The sequence below is a fragment of the Lithobates pipiens genome, unplaced genomic scaffold (genome assembly GCF_037356315.1).
Source record: "Lithobates pipiens isolate NorthernLeopardFrog02 unplaced genomic scaffold, aLitPip1_a1.2 Scaffold_13, whole genome shotgun sequence".
Classification (NCBI taxonomy): Eukaryota; Metazoa; Chordata; class Amphibia; order Anura; family Ranidae; genus Lithobates; species Lithobates pipiens.
The window spans coordinates 468594864-468607543 of record NW_027507718.1 but is presented as its reverse complement, the minus strand read 5'-3'; the positions used below and the strand labels follow the sequence as shown (position 1 = coordinate 468607543).

At 41.9% G+C, this 12680-nt stretch overlaps 1 protein-coding gene across 4 annotated transcripts in view; it reads left to right on the top strand.

The window, feature by feature from the left end:
• Positions 1 to 12680, top strand: part of DOK7 (docking protein 7) — a 270829-nt gene that overhangs the window by 33874 nt on the left and 224275 nt on the right. For 3 of the 4 annotated variants that reach the window (XM_077477866.1, XM_077477864.1, XM_077477862.1), the window contains exon 3: positions 526 to 756. In XM_077477866.1, coding sequence (XP_077333992.1) covers positions 526 to 756 — 231 coding nt within the window. The remainder of the gene's footprint in view (positions 1 to 525; positions 757 to 12680) is intronic. The other variant, XM_077477865.1, reaches the window with a different exon arrangement.

The following is a 12680-nucleotide window of genomic DNA, read 5'->3' as shown; positions in this document are numbered from 1 at the left end:
GTTAAAGCAATGTAGTGCCATATTGCAAAAAATGGCCTAGTCAGGAAAGGGGTAAAACCTTCCGGAGCTCAAGTGGTTAAATAGTAAAGTAGATTTTTTTTTGGGGGGGAAATATATGCTGAATTCATTCCCTTTTAGTGCCTATAGGTTCTACCTCTGTATTTAAATCCAGCTCTCCCACACACATCTTCAATTACATGGCTGTAACCTACACCAGGGTGAAGACAGTTGTCCAGCTTGCATGTTTACATTTTATACATTGGCTAAGAACACTCTGCGTTGTTTTAAATAAAGCATGGGCCAAAATAACAAGCAGAACTGGATATTGTTGCAATGGTTTTATTATTATAGCGTAGAAAGAAAGAGAGGAGAATGTAATTTACATAACTGAGCTCTGTATAAAAATAATCTGGAATTTAACAGGAAATGTAACACTTCATTAAAAGGCTCCAGATTATTCCTGTCTAGGCAGATATAGAATATTGTAAACGTTCTCATCTCCAATGAGTGTTTCTTCTCTTCCAGACTGCCTGCTGATGCTGGTATACAAGGATAAGTCAGACAGGACGAAGGGGCACAAGGAGAAGATCAGTGTCACATTGGAGGACATCTGTGGAGTAGATGCTGGGCTTTCCTATGAGGGCATGGGCCACACTGTTGCCATTATCTGTTTCTCACAAGTCGTCCTGCTGGGATTTGATAGTAAGGATATTATGAATGCCTGGGATGTACGGATACGTTACAGCTTAGGGGAAGGTAACTACATTTTTTCCCCCTAAAAACTTGAACCTCCAATATTTTCCTTACCTAAAGAGTGCAAATATTATGATGCAAATAGGGAAACCAACATTTCTGGATATATCAGTCTCCTTGGTCCCCCATTGCTCTCATGCCACGTACACACGATCGGAATTCCGGCCAGAAAAAGACAGATGAGAGCTTTTCATTGGAAAATGCGACCGTGTGTATGCTCCATCGGAATTTAGATGTCCAAATTTCTGCCAGCCAAAAATTGATAGAATGTTCTCATTTTTCCAGACGGAAATTACGATCGTGTGTATGCAATTCCGACACGCCAAAAATCACGCATGCTCAGATTCAACTACGAGACAGAAGCTATTGGCTACTGGCTATTGAACTTCCTTTTTCTAGTCACGTCGTACGTATTGTATGTCACTGCGTTATAAATGATCGAAATTTGATGTGACCGTGTGTAGGCAAGACAGCTTGAGCCGAATTCCGTCGGAATTCCGTCGGAAAAAGGTCTGATGAATTCCGATCGTGTGTACGCGGCATCACTGGTTCCTCCTGTTCACTTCCTCATCACTGTAGGAGACATAAGTGGAGGTCCAAATCAACACAATTGTTCCGTCAAGGGAACATTTCTCCGATGAACTGACAAATACATTAACACTTTTTTATTTAACAAGTAAAAGTTTATTAAATAAAGTACAGGATAGATACAGAAATCACAGTTGATATAACACAAATGAATACATATCAAAAAGGCCATTGAGAATGAAGTGTACATAAATACAGCAGGTCATATTGTAGGACTCTCATAGGAGACAAAAAAAAAGTTGGTATTTACATGCAGATTACATGCAGATACATGGAAACCTTAAACAGTCCAAGTTGGCACCTTAGCCAGCCAGTTACTCCACAATGTAGAATCATCCTTGGCAGTAAATTAAAATAATAAACATTAGGGATAACATTCACAACTGTCAGGCGGGTTGGAAAGATCATGGCCAGTGAAAAAAAAAGGAGGAGAGGAGGAGGGGAGGAAGAAAAAACAAAGAGGAAGAAAGAAGGGGGAAAAGCGGGAATAGGAAAGCGGACAAATGGAGCCAAATAGCCCCGGAGACAAAGAGCCAGGGAAGAAGGGGGGAAGGGGGTTAGGAAGGGGAGAAACATTAGCAAAAACCATTATACAATACCTGTACAAAGCATCAGAAACATCTGAGCCATAAGCATCAACCCAGGCTAACCATATATTATCAAGCTTTTTAGGGGGTGGTTCTGTCTCTCATATGTCAACTTATAAAGTGGTAAGACCACATGCGCTGCGGTTTTCCAGCTAGCTGCCTTGGGCGGAGTGGACTATTTCCACCTCACAAGAATTTCTCTTCGAGTATAATAAAATGAATAAAAAAGGAATAATTTCGACCATCTAGTAGTCTCTATGTCCTCCATGATTCCCAGGAGCACAAGTCGTGGATCAAGCCCAAGACACAAATCACAATAAGTATTTAGAGCATCAATCACTGACTCCCAAGAGCAAATAACTGGGCACTGCCACATGATATGAAAGAAAGTGCCAGTAAGTGGCAACATGTACAAAGAAGACTAACCATGAGGTAGATTGTAGCCAGGCTCTATGGGTTGTAGTATACCTATGTAAAAACTTTTAATTGTATAAATCTATCCTTAGCAAAGATCATATTGGTAAAATAGGAACCTATCCAGTTTTCTTAGTCATTCTCAGTGAGGTTCAGAATATCACTTTTCCATTTGTCAAAAGTCCTAGTCAAGATTGAGGCATGCACCACTGAAAAGCGGAGGTAAAGGGAAGACAACAATTTACCCATCATATTTTAAGTCAACAGATGCTCCACCATGTCTGGTTACAGTACAATTGGTTAAGGGAGCTGGCCCTTGACGGCATGTTTCAGCTACAAGTAAATAATGTACTGGAAGGCCGGCACAGCAAATTTCTCCTGCAACACCGCAAATGTTGAAAATCACCCATCTGTAATGACATGTTTCAAGGCCACCATCCCTTTAGAAGCCCCCCCTGGGGATCTGGTAAGGGAACAAGGCAACACAACTGAGGGATACCCTAAAGGGGAATCTGAGGGGAGGAGGCAGAGTCCTCCCTGTAAACCTTTATAGCCTGCACCCAAACCCTAATAGTCATACACATAGGGGCCGTAACAGAGGGATTGGCAGCGGGTCCGTGATAGACCAAATTACTCAACATAGCATAGGACTCAAGGAGAGCGGCCTCCAGAGTCACCACTGGGTTGTTTTTTGGTTGACTAAACCACCACTGCACTGTAAGCAAACCGGCTGCCCACTAGTAAAGTTGAACATTTGGCAAACGAGCTTTACCTCCCAGCAGATAGCTCTCTGGTCTATAGATAGCACATTTGTGCCCAAAATGACCACTGAAATTGTGCAAGATCACTGTATAAATCTAGACATGAACCTTTGAAAAGCCTTCCCAAGATTGTTTGTATGCTGTGCTCCACTTAGTGTCTGTAGCAAATATCAGGCTTGTTACTGCTGTGTTTAGGGCTGAAAGGAGATAGTGGTTTAGTGATCATGGGATTGTTGTATCACTTTCTATTAAGGCTGGGGTTCGCACTTATTGACTCTTATCCGAGCATGCAGTCTGACTGCTGAGGAAAGGTGGGGGCAGCCAGCATATGGCTACCTCCCTCCTGAACCATACCAGGCCACATGTCCTCAACATGGAGATGGCACTTTGTTGAGGGGGGCAGTCCTGCCAAAGCACTTTGTCCCCATGTTGAGGAGAAAAAGGGCCTTGTGTGAATGTGGGGGTCTGGAGGGGGGAATTATCGGAATCTGGAAATCACCCTTTAAAATAAGGGGGCGCCCAGTTATCTGCTCCCTCCACATGAATGAGCAAGGGAAACATAGTACCTCCTGGTTGCTCATTCAAAAAAAAAAAAAAAAATTACAATGTAAATAAACATTTCACACATTTAAAAAAAATCCTTTTTGAAAAAAAAGTCCTACAGTATAAATCCATCATCAATTATGTGGTACAGCAATGCAGATCATAATCCTTTCCCCAGTCGGCAGCTAAATTTAGACACAGGGATGAGGGATCCTGGATGATGTCATTAACTATATATGGAGAATTGACAAAATATGGCCCCCGTCCTGAACCATACTAGGCCACATACCCAAAGGGTCTGGTATGGATTTTTATGCCCTTTTGTTCTTTAATTTTTTTGCATGGGTGCCCGGTAAAATCTATACCAGACCATCATCAAAGATAAGGCTACATTTACACAGGCAATTACTAATGAACATTGGATTCCTGTGGCAGAATTCCCAGGTGTATGTGAACAGTGGCAGCCAGCAAGTCTTTACAAATAAATGCAAGGCTGACAGTAGTCGCATCTGTCTGTAGCTGTCCACATCTAATTGCACATGGAGCAATTACCTGCGGCTAGGGACAGATAATCGACTTTGGACTCAATTGCTTTATGTATAAATGCAGACAACCTGTTATTCATTTGCACAGGTCTCCTAGACACAACTGTTCACAAACACCTGTGATTCCTGATGCAGAAGTCTGCTGTTTGTTCATAACTGCCATTTTCTTTCCTAGGGGGACCCCCTTACATGCTATACCAGACGCTTGCCTAAGATCAGAGTCCGGTATAGATGAAGGGAATCTCCAGCTGCTTTTTTTTTACAATGAAGCAGCTGGGAAATGTCATTTAGAGGCAATTTAATATTTTTCTTTGTAAATGTCACTTTTACTGTAGTACATCCTACAGATGTGCTTCACTTCATATTTCCCAAACATCTTATTTAAAGGAATTGTGTATTTTTAATGCTTCCTCTTTATGCCTTATTAAAAATAGAGCTGTTCCCTGTCAAATTATGTTTTTTAACATTCGATTTACATTGGTACTTGTCCCCTAGGACAGAGCCCAGCTACCAATGCCCTTTGACAATTCTTTGTCTTTTATCCTTGAAAATTGAGAAATTGATTTTCACGATTCTCCTACCATCAATTTTAACTGCTTGATGTCTGTGCTATAAAAGACGACTACAGACCTCAAATACTGGGAGGGCGTTTACGTACATCTTTCAATTCGCGCGTGTGCAGCGTCCTCTGTGATCACTGAGTTCTTGGGACTCAACTGATCACAAAGCAGGGTAAAGGATCAATCACAGCGGGTCCGTTACCACATGATTAGCTGTCAGCCAATGACAACTGATCACAGAAGTAAACAGAAGCCGGCTACCGGCTTTTTTTTTTTCTTCCCGTGGAGAAAAGAGTAAAGCCGGTATTTTCCTTCTGTTAGAGGCACATTAGTATTCCTAAGTGCACACCAGTGCTGCTAATCAGTGCCCTTCAGTGTCGCAAATCCATGCCCACCAGTGCCACCTATAAGTGCCCATCAGTACTGCAAATCAGTGCCTACCAGAGCCACCTATCAGTGCTGCCAATCAGTGCCTCATCAGCGCCTTCTGATCAGTGGCCACCAGTGCTGCCTCATCAATGCCACCTATCAGTGCCCATCAGTGAAAAATTACCTGTTTGCAAAATGTTATAACAAAATATGAAAAACTTTTTGTTTGTTTTTGTTTTTTCAAAATGTTCGGTCTTTTTTTGTTTGCTTATCAAAAAATAAAAAACCCAGTGGTGATTAAATGCCACCAAAAGAAAGCTCTGTTTGTGTGAAGAAAAAATTTATTAAAATTGAATTTGGGTACAGTGTTGCCATGACTTGTCATTCAAAGTGTGAGAATGCTGAAAGCTGGAAATTGCCCTGGTCAGGAAGGGGGTATAAGTATCCAGTAAGCAAGTGGTTAATGAGGTTCACATTAAACTTTAGGGTGTGCAGATTTTTGGACTTGTTTGCCAAACTTGCGCTCAAATTAAAACCAACCAGATTCACCCTTCACTACTTCCTACTACCACTAACCGATGGAGCAGCAGCAACACTCTTTGGGTTAACAACTACTGCTGCTGCCCACCTAACCCACCTCCTCACAGGCATGATCCTTACACGCCAGCACTTCTAATTGTCTCCTTGTGCTGCTTTTCCTTCCCGGTCTCTGAGCTCTGTTGTACAGGGACTTCATGAGGCTAATGTCAAGTCAAATTCAGGTACTTACACTGCTTGCATTTAAAAAATATACTTGTCATGAAGAATTACTGACAGATGAATAAATAGCAGAGCTGCATTAATTTGTCTTATATGTCTTCCTGGAGTAAGGATTTAAATCAGTAAGTGGCATTTTCTGAACTTTGATCAACCAAGAATAATCCCACTAATTAGTTAGAGCAGGCTTTGGTATAATTTGTTATTATAGAGTTTTTCTCACTTTCATTCTAATCTGGACATATGATATTTTAATATGTGAATTTATCTGGTATGTGGATTATCCCATCAGCTAATGCTTAGGACCATAGAAAATTGATTTAAAATTTGCAGGGAATCATGACAAAATTGACTTGCAGCAAAAAGTGAAAACAGAATTGCTGATGAGTGCGAAGTACAGCTTCAGGTTTGCGATTCTTCTGGCACAGTTCAGTCTCTTTATCCCATAGTTAAAGACAAACTCCAAGCAGGTATAAAAGCACACCAATTATTGCAGTGATATATTTGTTAAAAGTAAATAAATAACAAAAGTTGATATCAGCTGTTTGTGAAGCACTGTATAGCAGCTCTAACAGAGAGGGAGGAGCACCATGAAGAGCCAATCATGTATGCTGGCATGCACATGTGCTAACAAGAAACATGCTGAAAGCAGAGAGCAGTGTGAGCCCAGAGGTGCTGTTCTGTTTAATCACAGGCGGGAGAGGACCTAGATGTATTGCTTAGTAGGAAAAAAGATGTGTAGTGTGGAAGATTGTGTAAATCTCAGCATTTCAGAGTTCAACCTTAAAGTAGATCCATTATTATATTTTTTTTTACAGTTTGGTCACCTATGGGACAAAGTACATGTAGTACTTTGTCCCGTGTTTCTAAGTGCTTAGTAACAGTAAAAAAGTGAGGTCAGAGCACATTGGCCCCATAAAGGGGGGCGAGGGGAACTTGGTTACACATGACAACGAGAAGGCAACTGTACTAAATGCTTTCTTCTCCTCAGTATTTACACAGGAAAAGAAGGGGTATAACAACCACGACTGTACTGTTAGTGACACGTCACAAGATGTAAACTTGTGGCTTATAGAAGTCAGTGTCCAGAAAAGGCTAACTTAACACAAACAAATCACTAGGACCAGACGGCTTGCACCCGAGAGTCCTCAAGGAACGAAATCAGGGTTTAGCCAGACCATATCCAATAATTTTCTGATGAAAACACTATAATTTAGTATTAATAAGCATGGGTTTATGAAAGGTTATTCTTGCCAAACCAACCTGTTTCTATAAGGAAGTGAGCTACCACCTGGACAAAGAGAGGCCTGTGGATGTGGTGTATCTGGATATTGCAAAAGCATTTGATACAGTCCCCCACAAATGCTTAATCTACAAAATGAGGTCTGTAGGGTTTGCTCTTTGATTGAAAACTGGCTATAGGGGTCTGTCCAAAGGGTGGTGTTAAATAATGTGTGCTCAGAATGGTCAAGGGTGGTAGGTGGGGTACCCCAAGGCTCTGAACAGGGACCAATTCTTTTTAATTTATTTATGAACAATATAGAGGATGGGATAAATAGCTCAATCTCAGTCTTTGCCAATCACACATAAATAAGTAGGGCAATAACATCACGGTAGAATTGTAGAAACCTTACAAGATGACCTCAATAAATTAATGGAGTAGGCAACTAGATGGCAAATGAGGTTTAACATTGAAAAAGTAAGGCACTTGGGGGTTGAAACATAAATGCAGGTTACTTTCTAGGGGGAGAATCTCTAGGAGATTCCAGAATGGAGAAGGATCTGGGGGTCCTAGTAGATGACAGACTTAGCAATAGTATGCATTGTCAAGCTGTGGTAAGCAAAGCCAGCAGAATATTAGCATGCATTAAAAAAGGGATTTGCTCCAGAGATACAATTATAATTCTACAACTTTATAAAACTCTGGTTCAGCCACATCTGGAGTATTCCTTCCAGTTTTGGTCACCAATCCTCAGAAAGTGCGAGAGTAGAACGGCTGGAGAGAGTTTAGAGAACTGCACCAAAATGAATAAGGGAACTGGAGGACCTCAAATACGAGGAATGACTACAAGCTTTCCACAGCAGCCTTCTGGGACACAGCACAGGTTCCGGAAGACTATGGGGCCATTCACAGGGCACAGATCTACTCGCAAATGCCTTGCAATTTCACTTACTGTTTCCCTTACTTCAGATGCTTGCATGCCGGTGCTTGCATGCAAAGCCGAATAAAGAATCAGCTCAGGGGAGACATCGCTGGATCCTTGGACAGGTTAGTGTCCTTATGCTAAAAGTCAGCAGCTACAGTATTTGTAGCTGCTGACTTTTAATTTTTTGAGGGGAGCCTAGAGCTCCTCTTTAACAGTCATTAACCTCCCTGGTGGTATGATTAGTTCTGGTTTTAGGTGCTGAAAGCGGTACAATTATTTTGCATGGAAATTTGGCGTTATATATTGTAGTTCTGTAATTTTTAGGAATAACTCTCTTAAATCTGTTCAAACCAGAGTCTAGCAGACATCCCAGGTATGATAAAGTTTATAATATAATAAATAATAATAAAAATGATTCAATAATGTAATTAAATCCTAAAACACTGAAAAAGGGACACTTTCTGGTTGCTATGGACAATCTCCAAATTCCAGGCAGAAAAAAACAGTATTTATAATATAAAAGTGCATGCAGGGCACTGGACAGACTACTAGGGACAAAGGAGGGTGTGTATTTTTTTATACAGTACTGTAATCTGTAAGATTACAGTACTGTGTGTGTTTTGTGTTTTTTTACTTTTTTGAATTTGGCGCCGATCTCCGCTCCCGTTCGCCGTAACGTCGCAGGGAACGGAGCTCGGCGGCATTCGGGCACTGTTTATTTCGAGCGGAGGACAGCTCGATCACACAGTGTGGAGGACATCGCTGGATCCAGGGGACAAGGTAAGTAACTCTCCCTGTGTCCTCCCTGTATCCAGCGATGCGATCCCAAGTCTGGCTCGGGGTTACCACTCGTGGAACTAAAATCCCAACCCGAGCCAGACTCGGGATCACCGCTAGGGAGGTTAAAGTGAACCCGTGGGTTGAAAAACATCATAAAACATCATAAAACAGAAATAACACAATACAGGCACATCCAGATGCCTGCATGTGTTCTGCATTTGCAATCTAAGCACTGAAAGGGAGATCTTTATAACTGATTCAGTTGTGGTGAAATAGCTTAAAGCGGGAGTCCGCCGGGAGTTTTTTTTTTTAAAAAGCCAGCAGCTACAAATACTGCAGCTGCTGACTTTTAAAATAGTGACACTTACCTGTCCAGCGCGCCCGCGATGTCTGCACCCGAAGCCGGACTCTCGATTGTCTCTCGGGTGCTGCCGCCGCCATCTTGGGTATGGGAATCAGGAAGTGGAGCCTTTCGGCTTCATTTCCTGGTTCCCTACTGCGCATGCGCGAGTCGCGCTGCGCAATAAGGATGGACCCGCTGCCTCTGGGATCTGTGTGTTTCCCAGCAGGCAGCGGGGGACTTTCGGAAAGGGGCGTAATCTACGCCCCTTGCCGCAGAGAGCTATCCCGGAAGTGGGTGCAGATACCTGTACTGTACAGGTACCTGCACCCCCCTCCCCCCTGAAAGGTGCCAATTGTGGTGCCGGAGGGGGGGAGGAATCCAATGAGCGGAAGGTCCACTTTAGGGTGGACCTCCGCTTTAACTTAAAGTCTAATAGTTTGGCAGATAGTGACTCGATCCAAACAACATCCTGCACATGGTACAAAGCTTTATTTGAAAACTTTTGGAGATCTTCAGAGGTGAACAACAAGTAGTTCAAAAAATCATAGTGGGTCTAGCTCCAGCAGAATACAGCACATATGATGAATGAGCTAAAGCATGAACAAAAAGAAGGGTGTCACTAACTACATAGATCATCCCCTAACTACAGAGTAAGGAAAGACCAAATTATTTAAAGGCAAACAAAAAACAATGCATGTGTAACATGATGTCATGTTTATATCCAGAGCAATCAGATACCCCAAATATTTGAGGAGTTCTTTTAGGCAAGTATCAACAAGATCTATTGTGGTCGACCTTTGCCATGCCCCAGTCTGCTGTCCTTATCTTCCTATTGGCCAATGATGCCACCCATTATACTTTGTGATCAATAGGAAGCCATGGAGATTGGGAATGAGCAGACCTAGCACAACCATGTTGGAGAACTATGACATGTTTTCTCAGGTCTGTTAGGAGCTGCCAGTGGTATCCTGATAGCAAATTATCCATGGTGGAAATGCCAAACTCAAACATCAATGAATGTCTTCTATTAATCTGCCATAGTGTATATGTTGTGAGCATAGTATTATGTCAGTGGCTTCTTACTAGGGATGAACAAATCTGCCTGGTTTTGATTTGTCGATTTTCCAGTTTTAGGTTCTGTCCATTTTTAGGGCTAACATGCAAACAACTGTCAAAAAAGGCATGGGGTGATGCACTCTACCACTGGGAACATGTGCTAATGCAAAAAAAAAAAATCTAAAAAATGACTATACACCTGGTGAGTGGTTGCATGCAGCTTTGAGGTCAACATTGAAACACACAAATCTTTTAACTAACTTGGGAGATGCACAGGGGAATTTTATTAATTCAGTGGGCCTATGTGTAAAATTGTACTTTGGTCTCTTCTGCCAGAGAAAAACAAAGTGCGTGCCACAGTAAAAATCTGGTGTGGTTTTCTCTAGCTTTTCGGTGGCTTTGTGTGGTGCCTGCTGGTTACATAGTAATGTAAAGATGCCTGGTGGATGTGGGATTAATTACCTTATGCAGCCGTTTGGCTCCCACAACTTTTTTCACTGACATAACATGGAACATTTACTGACAGATTCTGATTGGCTGTACAATAAAAAAGTAAAAACTGCTTGACAAAATGTGAACATAACTAGCATTATGAAAGATTTGAGGAGCCCTAGGACTGAGCAGAAAATAAATCCAATGGCGCGTTATGTGCAATGTGCACCGTGGCAAATGGTGGTCATGGTCAGGTTGCCTCTAACAGTGGGGAAAGCTTACAGGTGAATGATTAAACAGAACCTGAGCTTAGTCCCTGTATACGCTCTACACATATTCCACAGTCCTTATACCCACAAAGAAAACCTAATTACTCTACCACAGCTGTCAGTCTCACAGACAAACCTAAACCTCAGGACAAAGGATCATTTAAAAAAATAAAAGCTTTCATTTACATATGCTTTTCTGCACACAAAAAGATATAATTTTGCCTAACTGAGCCTACCCTAAAGAAGAACATCATTAAAACCAGCAACTGTTGAAAAAATGAACACTTCGGTAAGGACTATGTAATGTATAGAACATATATAGTGTGAAGGAGTCAAGATTTTTTAGGCCCCATAATGTTTGTGCAAATGTTTATTAAAACAATATTTTCGCTTATAATACACTAAAATCATTATTAGCGGATACAAACAAAGCAAAAGTTACAAATTTCTGCCTGCATTCCTCTTAAATATTAAACCTAACACTGCATTGAGTTAATACATAGCAAATATTTGTACATTTTAAATTGCCTTCAACTTGACCTGTAGTGCAAAAACAGATGTCCTGCAGATTTCTTAGGTCCTGCAATAGTTTCCCAAATGTTTATCAAATAACAATTTTCACTAAAAAATACACTACATAATTATTAGCATGCACAAACACAACATAACTTACAAAATTCCTGCTAAATTCTTACTAAGGCCTTGTTCACATGGGGTGTACGCCCGTGCGAGACCGTTTTTGCCCACATGAGGATGCACAAGTGTTCCATGCATTCCCATGCAGGCAGTTCTATTCATGTCATTTGGGGAGCACTGGCTGCACGGACACAGCTGCTGCTCCCAATGTGACATCTGTGCAGGTGCATGGCACTGAACGTAGACAGTGCAAGTTCAGAGACATGCACACGCACCCACACTAGGGTTGCTACCTCATCCCTTTAAAACCAAACACATGTTAATTACACAGGTTCTGGGGCTAATTTAATGCAGCTAAGGCACTAAGTGAATTTCATTACCACCTTAATCGGCCACAGAACCTGTGTAATTAATATGTGTTCGGTTTTAAAGGGATGAGTTGGCAATATGTCAGATGTCATATTGGGAGCGGTGGTTGTGTCTGTGTACCAATTGACATCAAATGCATCCCCCATGTGGGTAACCACAGCCTTGCATGCTGTAGTATGCCTTGTCTGAATGAGGTCTTACTATGTTTCTTTTTTTCAAAGTTATTTTAAATATTTTTTACTTTTCTTGGGGGGGGAGGGGGGGGGGTCTTTGGTGAAACATCATGGGGTTTTAGACCCGACGAATAAATAGAAGCTTATGTAAAGAGGTTTCCTATTTATTCATTCACAATCTGAAGAAATACTAATTGCTCACTGTGTTCATTCAGGAAGGGGCTGGTAAATATGACATGTTTACTGGCCTCCTTCCTCACTCTCCATTCTGACAGCCATCTTCTGCCCCAGCAGCGGCTGCAGCTGGCGGAAGGGGGAAGCTGGCCAGCAGCTCCGCAGGGAGGGAGCACCTTGAGATTGTAGGGGGCCAGTACCGGAGGTGGGGGGGGATTCAAAGTAACATGGAGGATCTATTTGCATGTCTCCCCTGCAGCACCCGAAGTCGGGGTGGGGGGGGGGGGGGCAGGAGGGGAAGATGTTGGCCGTAGGGGAGCCACAGTGGTTTGGTGCTGCAGGGGTATACGTTGGATGTGTGCCAATAGTTATTTAAGAGCTTAAAAGTATTTTCGTCCTAGAATTGTTCCATTGTAAAGAAAAAT